The sequence below is a fragment of the Python bivittatus genome, unplaced genomic scaffold, assembly GCF_059951505.1.
Source record: "Python bivittatus isolate LINGU-HERP-01145 unplaced genomic scaffold, Pbiv_v1 ctg000440_np1212, whole genome shotgun sequence".
NCBI classification, from domain to species: Eukaryota; Metazoa; Chordata; class Lepidosauria; order Squamata; family Pythonidae; genus Python; species Python bivittatus.
Window position 1 is genome coordinate 8,122,143 of NW_028277063.1, and position 11,955 is coordinate 8,134,097.

An 11,955-nucleotide genomic window follows, 5' to 3' on the forward strand; every position below is an offset into this window, starting at 1 on the left:
CTGATACCTAAGGACCAATATTGGTTCATAAATATGGTTTTCCAAGTCACTGCTTGTAATAATTTAAGGTCCCTAGGCATGTCTAATTCAGCCCTGTTCTTATATGATCTTATGAGATGGTAAGTCCAACTGAATTAAGATATCAAAGCAAGGTCATTTTAATATTTTGTTTAATATTTAATCGTTTGATGAAATTATATTTGTGTTCATGCATGCAGAAAAGTCATTCTATCTTTATCAAATAACTTTCAAGGCATATAATTCAATTTGTTTCAAGAAGGAAGGAAGGAAGGAAGGAAGGAAGAAAGGAAGGAAGGAAGGAAGGAAGGAAGGAAGGAAGGAAGGAAGGAAGGAAGGAAGGAAGGAAGGAAGGAAGGCACTGTATTCAGACATTAAGCTATATTTCACGCAATCTCTGTCACATGTAAGTTCCATTTAAAGATCCTAAGCAAGTATAGTTTTCTACATTTTCATAATCTGTTTTTTCATATCTTCTTTCTCTGGTAGATCTCTGTTTTCTTTGCCTGCTATCATACCAACATTTCTTTAATGTTCTTGAATAGATCTCTTATCCTTCCCATTCAATTGTTTACACAGTTTATTTATAGTGCTCATTACACAATTAAGAGTTCCTCTCTAAGCATTCCATTCTCTTTTCATTGGAACTATGTCTCTCTCTTCCTCTTCCCCTTTCTTGCCTTTGGTGTTGTCCCTAAACATCTACCTAAACAAACAGTTTGTTTTTTTTTTAATGGGTTTATGTCTTTTCATTTTCAGAAATGGACAACTGCCTTTGTCTTTATTTGTTTATGTTTTTCTTATTAGGGTACATAAACCTGTCATCTTTGTGGATGCTAAGAGTAAATACCTATCTGCAACACCTAAGAGCATTCACTTCATCTGTAGGTTTTGTGGGGATGAAGCCTCCATTTTCATCCTCTTTCTACATTGTAAAACCTGTGTCCACAACATACATCCTAATTCTTTTCACCTCCGTGGGATTTTTAAAGATCTAGACTGATGGAATGCTCAGGGAACTCAGAGGTTTGAAAAGTCATTTTGCAATCTGATTAAACTAACTTTTTAAATTAAAACAGGGGAGTTAATGTTATGATTCTTCATGAATGTTTTCTCAAATGTAAGACAAATCTTTGGTGAATCAGGTATCATGTATAAAGTCCAACTTAAAAACTAAGGAATTGTTCTACATGTTTACATTGCATATTACGTTCATATTTTTTGATTCAGGTAGATTGAAACTACAAAAAGGCATCGAGCAGAACAACAATGATGACACATGAGAAAAAGCATTATATTTTGTATTCATATCCTACCTGGGGAATCTTGTAGATGTCCAATACAATTGCAATATTTAGAGAAGTAACAGAATCCAGCCCACCTATCACTGATATGAGCCTATTTTGCACATTACAGCTGTAATTTGGGAAAAATCTTTCTAGCGTATATATAAGTAGCATTGTGGAATGAAACGTCCATTTTGCGTTATAGTAATTGTAAATATGGAATCCCAAGGTGATATTGGGTAATATCTGAGGATTTTCATTGATCTCCTTTGTTGCAAAGGCCAAGGCCAGGATGTGCTGATAATTCATTGGAAGTATTCTAAAATAAAAACTGGGTTGTACATCAATGGAATAATTCACTTGTTTAAAATTTAATACATTTTATCATATTTATTACTCTTTACTATAGAATGTAAATATCATTTTCTTGAGCATAATACCCTACATACTGGAAGGTGCCATAAAATCAAATTCTTCTAATGTTGATTGTACCTCATTACTGTTTATAATCAATGAAATGAAAATAACAGGAACAAGGTAGAAAGATGCACTGAAACCCATGTCAGAAGAATCATAGAGGAACTTGTTGTGATACAGGAGTTGGTAAGAGTGGTGATAGTAAATCTGTGCTAACCTTACCAACCCCCTCTTTAATAAAATAGTCTTCTTAAAGCGTTATTTGAAAATGTTTTTAAAAAGCATAACAGTGAAGATGTTGGAGCTGGACAGGATCACCTTTGCCTCAAGGGAAATAGATGGGGGGAACAAATATTTCTGAAAAATAACGTTTAGAAAAATTAAATACTCTCCTTCTGCAGTGTGGCAAACTTTGCAATAAGGTTATGTGTAAATATACAAGTCACAGCTGCCTATTAACTATTATTGTAGTTGTACTGATGTTTTTTGTATAATTGGAGGACCACAAAACACTACAAGAAAAACATAAATGGGACGAGAAAGAAAAATGAATTCCTTACACAAGCTCTTCTGGCAAGGGTGGTAGAGGTTCTTTTGTGAAATCTTTGGCATTTAAAAGGAAACCTGCATGAGATGCAATCCCACCAAGGATAAAGTCTCCATTCTGATGGTATTTGTGAAGTGGATCTCCTGGATACTGGACGTTGCATTTCAGAGTGGGGGTTTTGTATGTCATATATGGAAGCAGGTTTAACAGGAGGATCGCTGCTATTAACATCCTGAGGACAGTAGAAAGTTTCCTTCTCCAGATTCTTTTCTATCTACCCATGGTCATTACAGTGGTCATGTTTATACAACTCACTTGGATGCACAAAATATTTGACCCACACTATTCTCTGACCACCCTAGAGTTCCAAGTGTTAAAAATGGATGATTCTACTGATACACACACACCTGTTTCTTCTCCCCATCCCTAAATGGTTGAGGTCATCTTTATGACAGAATAAATTGGCTATGTTAGTGTAGTTGATTTGTGGAAACAAGTGCAGTTTCGGATCAGCTAATTTAATTATAGTGCTTAAGGTAATTCAGTGAACAGGGAATTGTTACCTATTCAGAACTGGAATTCTCTGTGGAATTTCTAAAGAAAACACATTTGTCATTTTTGAAAGCATATTTCTCATGCATCAGCTTCAATAAGAAATTATGAAGTTTTCTTTGGAATGGGGAACTGGGAAGAGAGACAACAAAAGTCAAGGCTTTGTTTAACAGGTGGTATTCATGCATTACTCATTGTTCTAATCAGCTTTTAAACATGATTGATAGTAACCAATGAAATGAATATCAGCACCTAGAATAACTTCATTCTTGGAAACAGTTACAAGCATAATCTGATAAAATTTTCATTTCAGTGAGAAAAGATCCTGGCTTTCTTTGCAGAAATGGGAGAAAAATACAGACATTTTACAGTAGTTTTCCCTTCCTGTGCTCTCTTAATACAGCTGGTTGAATTTCAGAACTGAAACAAAGAACTCAACTTTTTTGGCTCTCTTCCCTGTTGCCCCTCCTCTCCTTTGAAGATATTATTGAAAATAGCTTCAGTTTTTCTGTATGCTTCCTTCCCAAATCCTTAATTGCTTCAGTCTGGATTTAAATTTGATCTTTGCCTTCTGCACTGCCCCTGCAAACCTCCCCAACACAAAAGTGTGATTCTGGCCACAATAACATTCTCTTTCTTTTGTCTTGCTTTTCTTTACCGGTAGTCCTGATGTTATGACCACTCATTCAATGACTCTTCAAAGTTATGACAGCTCTGAACAAGGGGGACTTACAACTGTTCTTCAGAATTCCAGCCATTGTAGTAAATCCAAAGTCACATGCTTACAATCCAGGCACTCAGCGCCCATCACACAATTATCACGTCACAGCGAACCACCGTCACATGACTGTCTTTTTATGTATATAGGGGTTTTTTTATACTTTGATTTTTTAATTAAATTAATATGGATATTTATATTTCTAACTATTTTTGAGGTTTGATTTTAATTGTGAGCTTCCAGAATCACCCTTTGGGGGAGATGGGTGTTATTTAAGTTTAATAACTAAGCAACTAACTAAATGAATGAACAAATTTCCAAATTCCCTGCTGGCATTTTCAAGCAAAGTCAATAGGGAAGCCTGTAGAAAGTTGAAAGAGCTGCTATTCCTGCTGCTTTTACACCCATGTGTGCTCTGAAGTGCCTGCCTGTGGCACTTCCACCCCTTTGGCACTTGCACACTTGCCTATGCTCTGGAGCGCCTGCCTGCAACATGCTGCCACCCCCCACAGAACCTGCACACCCACTGCCCACTTGCATGGGACTCACATCTCTTCCCATTTAATGACCTACACAGTCCTGGGGTTAGAATGGAAACCAGGATGGCTGGGATTGCCATTGCTAAACCCTGCAGTAACATAACATTTTGCTTTATGACCCTATTGCTTAGCAATTCTGGTCCCAATCATCATCAGAACCCAAGGACTACCTGTCTTTATTAGAACAGAGGAAAATGGGAAGAAAATGTTAAAAAATAAGGGGATAAAAAGACAGACTTAAAGAATGCAATAAGAAGGTCAATTTTATATATAAAGGCTTCTCATACATATATCGATGCATGTTTAAAAAAAGCATATATGGAAGATTTCTTTATATAACCTTTTCAATAAATCATAACCGTATTTCATTACAATCTTCCTTCAGGCTCCGGATCTATAGGCAACTCTTTCATAAGATGTAAGTAGCACCCAGTCTTTAAGCCACTGAGTAATATTCCTTAAATATATATGCAGGTGATGCTAGCTTAACAACCAGTTATTTTTCAATGACCATTCAAATTCTGATAGTGATGAACAACTGGTAGTTGTGACCATCCTCATACTTGCATCGATCACAGCATCCTTGCAGTCATATGATCCTTGCAGTCATATGGTCCCCATCTGCAACCTTCACTGCAAGGTTCGTAGAAGCAGAGTCACTAGAGAAGCCATCAATAGGTCAAAAATGATGGCCATGTGAAGTCCTCACTTAATGACCCGCGGTTTAGCACTTAAGACCAGCAACCAGAAGTGCTAGAATCTCCATCACTGATTGGCACAGTCATGTGACATTATAATTTATGACCAAATTGATTAGCGATGGAAATTCCAGCCTGAATTACTGTCGTTAAGTTAGCACTACTTGTATCTATGTATGTATGTTCAGAGACAGTCCAACATGGAGTGGCAGCGTGTAAGATGCAGGCAGGAACAGCTTACACTGAATGGCACAACCAAGGAGCAGGCATTGTATACAAGAATATCTGCACAGTGTATTTGCTGCACTCTCTGAAGTCCAAATGGGAGATTCCACAGAAGGTCATGGAGACTAATGAGGCTAAGGTCCTGTGGGATTCCCAGATCCAGATAGACAGGCAGGTACTGGTCAATGAACCAGACATTGTGGTAGTAGACAAGGACCAGAAGATTGTAGTGGTCATAGATGTAGTGGTGTCAGGTGACTTTAACCTCAAGAAGAATGAATATGAGAAGGTGGAGAAGGACCAGGGCCTGAAAGAGAGAGAATGTGGAAAGTAAAGGCTAAAGTGGTCCCAGTGGTTTAGGAGCACTTGGGGCTCTGATTCCTAAGCTGGGAGAGTTGCTGCAAGAGATCCCAGGAACAAAATCAGAGCTCCCTCTCCAGAAGGGTGCAGTGCTAGGAACAGCTAAGATATTGCACAGAATCCTGAAAATCTCAGGCATCTGGTGGAGGACCCAAGATTGAGGAAGACACATACCACCAATAGGGGTGAGAGAGCAATTATATACATCCAGATTAGAAACGCAATAAAAATGCATTCATGTATATTTATGTGTGTGTGTCTGTGTGTATAGAGAGAGAGAGTTATCATTTTATTGCCTTTCTAGTTTTCATTTCTAATATTTTTCATGTACTTATATGTGGGATATATAATTAATTTAATTCTAATGACATGTAATTCCAATTACTTGGAAATATATATATATATATATATATATATATATATATATATATTCATTCATTCATTCATTCATTCATTCATTCATTCGGAATGTGCAAAAGTTTGAAATATTTCATCAGCAGAATACAGCTTTGGCAGGTCAAAAGTATTGCCTGGTTTTTTTAAACAAATTCAAAAAATTACAAAATAGTAATATAATGGATGATGATGATGATGATGATGATGATGATGATGATGATGATGATGATGATGTAATAGCAACAACAATAACATCTCAGATGATTCAGCTCAGAAATGAATCCAATAATGAACATACAATGTTGAACAACTCAGTTCATGGAAATGAATGGGCTTGTCCAATCTGTTTTTCGGATGCAATGGGAAGGTTGAAGTGGATCATGTTTGCAGTTTCACAATACTTGTGTTATTTTATCTCATATTCTCTCTCTCTCTCTTTCACTCTCTCTCTCTCACTCTGATACTTTTACTAAAGAAAAATGGTGGGAGAATTCTATCCACAATTTGGATCAGTACTATTTAACTGGGTAAAATTTATTTCTAAGGAAAGATATATAAAATGATATGAGAGTATATTCCTCAGAAACAATCCCTTACCTATTTATTAAAAGTAAATGTAAACCAACTGAGTGCACTACATTTATTAATACTTTCTCTTTTGTCTTGTATTACAACTTCCGATATGATAACGAAATGTAGAGATCTCCTGAGACTGGTGTATAAGGTCCAAATATTATATGTGGATCTGGTATCTTAGATTCTGCTTTGCTTTTCTAGATAAAGTTACCTAAGAGACTGCCTCTCCCCCATGACTTCAACCCGTCCCACCCGATCACACAGAGAGGGCATGCTCCGTACCCTCTCATTAAAAGAACTCTGATTAGCGGGATCAAGAAGGCTGGCCTCCTCTGCGTTAACCCCTGCTTTTTGGAACATTCTACCCCCGGATATGCGATTGGCCCCCTCACTCCTGGCCTTCCGTAGGCTTTGAAGACCTGGTTCTGCCACTTGGGAGGGAATACTTCAAGCATGGGGATGGCTAGCCCCATAGAGCCCTGCTGTCTTGAAACCCAGATTCTTCATCTTCTTGGACTCTTCTTTTTTAGTACTGTTTTTAAATTGATGCTTTACATATTTATATATATTTATGGTTTTAATGTTTTGTGTGAGTTGCCCAGAGTTCCCCAATTGGCGGGAGATGGACAGGGGAGAAATTTAATAAATAAATAAATAAATAAAATAAATAAATATATATATATATATATAAAGATACAACAGTCATTTGCCAAACATGCCTCAGGTAGTAAGGATGGTGTAGTAAGTTTCTTTCCTTAAATTTTCACCAACAGGATCTGTTAAGGCAGTTGTGATTCAACAGCACTATTATGATAGATGTCCCTTGAATGCTCAGCCATGAACATCTCAGTCAATACAAGCAACAAAGACATTATTGCTAAAGAATCCTAGCCTAACGAGAAACAACACCCCATTCTATATTCCATCATACATGCCTGATGAAAGGGTACATTAACATGGTTACCCTTCTTGCTTGAAATCCTCCCTTGAGGACATGGGATGTAATAATAACAACAAAATGGCTGCCCTTCTCTCAATTTGCTCCAGGAACCTGGAATGCAACTCTCATTGCAGAGAGACAGGATGTGCCTAATCCAGCCACAAAACAGGAGAATATTCATCAGAGTCATTAAACCTTCAAATTGGAACTCTTTCTCTGTGAAATTCCTTCTAAACTACTTTTTCCAATGCTGCATATGTGTTTCCAGCTGTTTGTAATTAAAATGGGAAGTAAAGAAAGGACCAGAATATTGCACTTTCATACAGTATATTCCCATCTGTCAGCCTTCCCATGTAGACCGGGCAGGAAACATGAAGTCTAGCTAGTCATACACTATTGTAAGGATACATTAACACAATCCTGCAATTTTCAAAGTAGAAATATCCTGCCATCTCTTTTTAAAACAGGATACGTTAGGGAGGATACTTTCTGTGTTTCTTTCTCTGCCCATTTTTCAGCTTTGGCTCCCTCCACCCATCACACTTATCTGACCATTTCCTAGTTAGCATCTCTTCCCCCATCTCCCAAAGTCATTCCCACATATCATTAGACCATCATTATATGGCTCCAAGGATAGGTGGATAATCTGGATAAGTTTATGATGAACATCTCACCTTAATTTTAATGGTATCTGTAATCATACTGTCCAGATCTAATGAGCAATTATAGTAGTAGTAGCTGTAGAAGAAAATTGATAATAGAGATACTAAGCAAAGTATATATATTTTTTTATGTTTTATTTCATTTTTCTTCAAAAATCATATAGTAAGCCTTTTTTTTAATTTAGAAGGGTATACTAAATTAAGATCCATTTAAAAGATTATTAGCTTCAGTGAATTAATCATGACTAAGTCTGGTTTCAATCCTATTTATAAAATATTTCCCTTCCAATTTCATGTTCCATGATTTTATGACTTTTTTTTTAAGTACCAAATTTCTTAAGACAAATGACTAATGAAAAATATCCTGCAGTTTCAGAAATGTTCAAAATGATAATGATCTAAAGGATTTATCTTTTTCCTAGTGCACTGGAACTATTTCATTTCATTGAATGATAAAAAACAAAACATCTTTATCATGACTGAAGGCAACTTTTTCTATCTTCTTCAATAAGAATTCCCCACCCGCTACCCCCCTTGGACCGGAGCAATAAGAGGACAGGTAACCCAAATAGGAAGACTTTGGTGTACAACTGATCCTTCATGCGTGTCATCATATGACTATCCTGCTTTTCTTTTCTTTTTTTTTTCATAATATTTTATTGAAATTTTAATGTTACAAAGTTAAAAGTTAGAAATGAAAAAGAAAATTGAAAATACAAATTATAAAGGAAAGGGAAAGAAAAAGTGAGATAAAGTAAAAGAAAAAGAAAAAGAAAAAAGATATGAAAAATAGATGACTTCCAGTCAATCTCTGGTCTTAGGAATAGTAAGACTATCATAAGTGCTAATTTTTCATACATTAAGTAGGAGTAATTCTTTGTCAAAACATATCCCATTACATTTATAATCTAATCTTCAAATCCCCATGTAACTTCACCTCACCTGCATTTTGCAAATAGTCCATCAATGTTTTCCATTTTTAAAGGTAATAATTACTTGAGTTTTCTTTTAATAAGCAAGTTAGTTTATCATTTTCTGCCATTTCCATCAGTTTTAACAACCATTCTTGTATTGTTGCTGGTGTCTGGGTTTTCCAAAATTGTGCATAAAGAAGTCTTGCTGCGCTAATCATGTACTGAGTAATTCTGATAGGATGTTTTCCGATTTGTAAATCCATTATCCCCAACAGGAATAGTTCTGGTTTAAATGGAATCTGTATTTGTAGCATGCTGTCTATCAAGGTTTGTATTTGAACCCAGAATTTCTTTGCAATTTTACATGTCCACCACATATGGTAAAACGACCCTTCTTGTTGGTTACATTTCCAACAAATGTTGGAAATTGTCCCAAACATCTTTGATAGTCTTTGGGGTGTCATATACCATCAATACAACATTTTAGAAAAATTTTCTTTCAAATTATAACATAAAGTAAATTTTAATCCTTTAGACCACGTATTTTCCCATTGCTGCAGATGTATATTACGTCCAATATTTTTTGCCCATTTAATCATGCATTCTTTAACTTGTTCTTTAACCATTTCTTCTCTCAACAATAATTTATAGCTGCTTTTCAACATGGTTTACCGAGGCTGAAGGACAGAAATTTTGATGCCTGGAAAAACTTAGCCCTTAGAAACTCTAAGAGGCATTTGTATCTGGATAAGTTAATTAAAAAGAAAACAGGTATTTTCATGTACTGCAGAAACAGAGAGTTTTTTTTAAAGCAGACGTATTTTTTTTCCTTCCCTTGGTATGCTGGTATAGTGCAGTTTCATTGGATCTTCCAGTGAACATGTCTGCCTTAAGAGACTAAAGGCATATATTTTGCTTATATTGATATTGATGGAAACAGGAAATTTTTTTTTGGTATCTTCCCTATCACCCACCTAAATTCTCCAGGATGCTCCAAAATCAAATGCACTTTTGTCAGTGATGGTCCTACAGGGAGGCCAAAACAATTAATGTTTGCCCAGAACAATTTTCCTGATGCAATTTTCTTCCCACCAACTTCAGGTATGTCTTGATATCACCAGTCCTTCCCTTCAAAGCCAGAGATCAGTCCAAAATGTTAGAGTAAGGATATGAAAATCTAGAGGACTTTTGGGAAATTAGATATGCTTTAAGCATAGAGGCCCGGCCATTCCACTGCAATGGTACGCTACACACAAACATATATTACTTTATTCTCTATTAATGATGTCTAGCAATAATTTTTGTGTGAAGGTCTTTCTAATGAAACCAATGTGGAAAAAGAAATAGGAATTTCTCTGCAATGTGGATTAGAACAACATTTTGGGCATATTCACTACTCCCTCTTTCTTCTGAGCTCCCGATTGTTCAGCTCTGGTCTCAGAAGAATAATGTAGCATTTGGGGAAAAAGATGCAGATCAGCAGCCCAGCACCTGAGGCTAAGATTGAGAAGATCTCCACAGCCACCATCTGTTTCCCCTTGGTGCTCAGGTAGGTTGGAACAAAGGAGAGCCAAACACTGCAGAAGACCAACATGCTGAACGTGATGAACTTGGCTTCATTAAAACTGTCAGGTAACTTCCTGGCCAAGAAAGCAACTATGAAACTGACTGTGGCTAAGACCCCCATATAACCCCGTGTACAGTAAAACATAATCATGGACCCTTCCTTACACTGTGAGACAATTTTTCCAGTCTCTGAGAACAGGTCAGCATCTGGCACTGGAGGAGAGATGGACAGCCATATAGTGGAAAAGCCCACCTGAATTAAGAAGCCAGATAAAACAAAATAATATCCCAGTCTTCTCCCCATCCACTGCCTCATCCTGCTTCCTGGCTTGGTTGCCATAAAAGCCAGGACCACAGTTGCAGTTTTGGCCAGCACACAGGAAATAGCCACAGAAAAGATGATGCTGAAACCAGTTTGTCGGAGGAGACAGGCCACCTTATCTGGCTGACCGATGAACAGAAATACAGAAAGGAAGCAGAGCAGGAGGGTGACCAGGAGGATGTAGGTGAGATCTCTGTTGCTGGCTTTGACAATGGGCGTGTTGTGATGCATCAGAATTGTCCTTAGCACCAGAACTGTGATTGTAGAACAAAAAAGAGAAAGACAAGCTAAACTGATTCCCAGAGGCTCTTTATATGACAAGAAACTTATGTCTTTGGCAATACATGAATCCTGTTTTTTGTTGGGATATTTTTCTCCTGTACAACTATAGCAGTCATTCAGATCTGTAATCGAAAGGGTCTAGTGTAAGCCTCAGTTGTATGCATGAAGCTTTGGAGTGTTCTTACATTCCAAAACACATAAATATTTCCTCTCATTTGTTGCCAAAAGTGAACAAAGTAAGAAATGAAGACAATAGGACGACCAAGATTTTCAGAAGTGGTTTGCAATTGCCTCCTTCCTAGGGCTGAGAGAAAGGGAATGGCCAAAGGTAATTGTCCTGGCTTTGTGCCAAAGGTTGGAGTAGAACTCACAGACTCCTGGTTTCTAAACTGGAGCCTTAATCACTGTACTAAATTGGCTCTCAGAATAATGAGAAAAATTGAAAAAAATGGCTGAAAATATTAAAGGTAGTCACATAATATCACTGTTGATAATGATATCACTGTATAAGAAGTCAAACTAATAATTAGAGAAAGAGAATTCCTATGAAAAAACATCTATCAGTTTACAAGTAGTTTGAAGCAAATGAATAAAATATCCTTACCCTCCTTTTCGGAAACCTTCCCTTCCGCACATGACATGCAAGAATAACAGCAAAATGGCTTCCCATCAATCACCTGCTTCCTAGACCCTGGATAACAGCTTGGTGTACATATGGAAACAGGACGTGTCTAACGTATAAGCCAAAAATAACAACAAGAAAAAAGTGATAATCTTTCAGACCTGTATTTTTGAACTCTTTTTTATTCTCTGCAGCATGGCTGTCACAAATCTTTGTTTCATTCCAGCATGCTGCCTTACTCAGGTGTGACAAAAGCAACAAGCATTGGTTTTTCAAATAGTGAATGGCCAACCAGTTTTCTTAATTATCTTTCCA

The 11,955-nt window shown here is 36.8% G+C and overlaps 1 protein-coding gene across 1 annotated transcript; it reads right to left on the reverse strand.

The window, feature by feature from the left end:
* Nucleotides 1-10,241: 10,241 nt before the first annotated feature.
* LOC148215757 (vomeronasal type-2 receptor 26-like) lies at nt 10,242-11,659 on the reverse strand. The gene is made up of 2 exons (XM_088142456.1): nt 11,623-11,659; nt 10,242-11,140 (listed from the first exon to the last, which is right to left on the reverse strand). Exons 1-2 carry the CDS (start codon nt 11,657-11,659, stop codon nt 10,242-10,244), a joined length of 936 nt encoding a protein of 311 aa, XP_087998582.1.
* Between the last annotated feature and the right edge of the window lie 296 nt (nt 11,660-11,955).

What these genes read in the sequence shown, in the direction of transcription:
- LOC148215757 (XM_088142456.1), bottom strand. Translation starts at nt 11,659, where the DNA reads ATGTCATGTGCGGAAGGGAAGGTTTCCGAAAAGGAGG. An exon ending in GAAGGTTTCCGAAAAGGAGG is followed by an intron (nt 11,141 to 11,622) that starts GTAAGGATATTT and finishes TTTCGATTACAG; the next exon opens with ATCTGAATGACTGCTATAGT.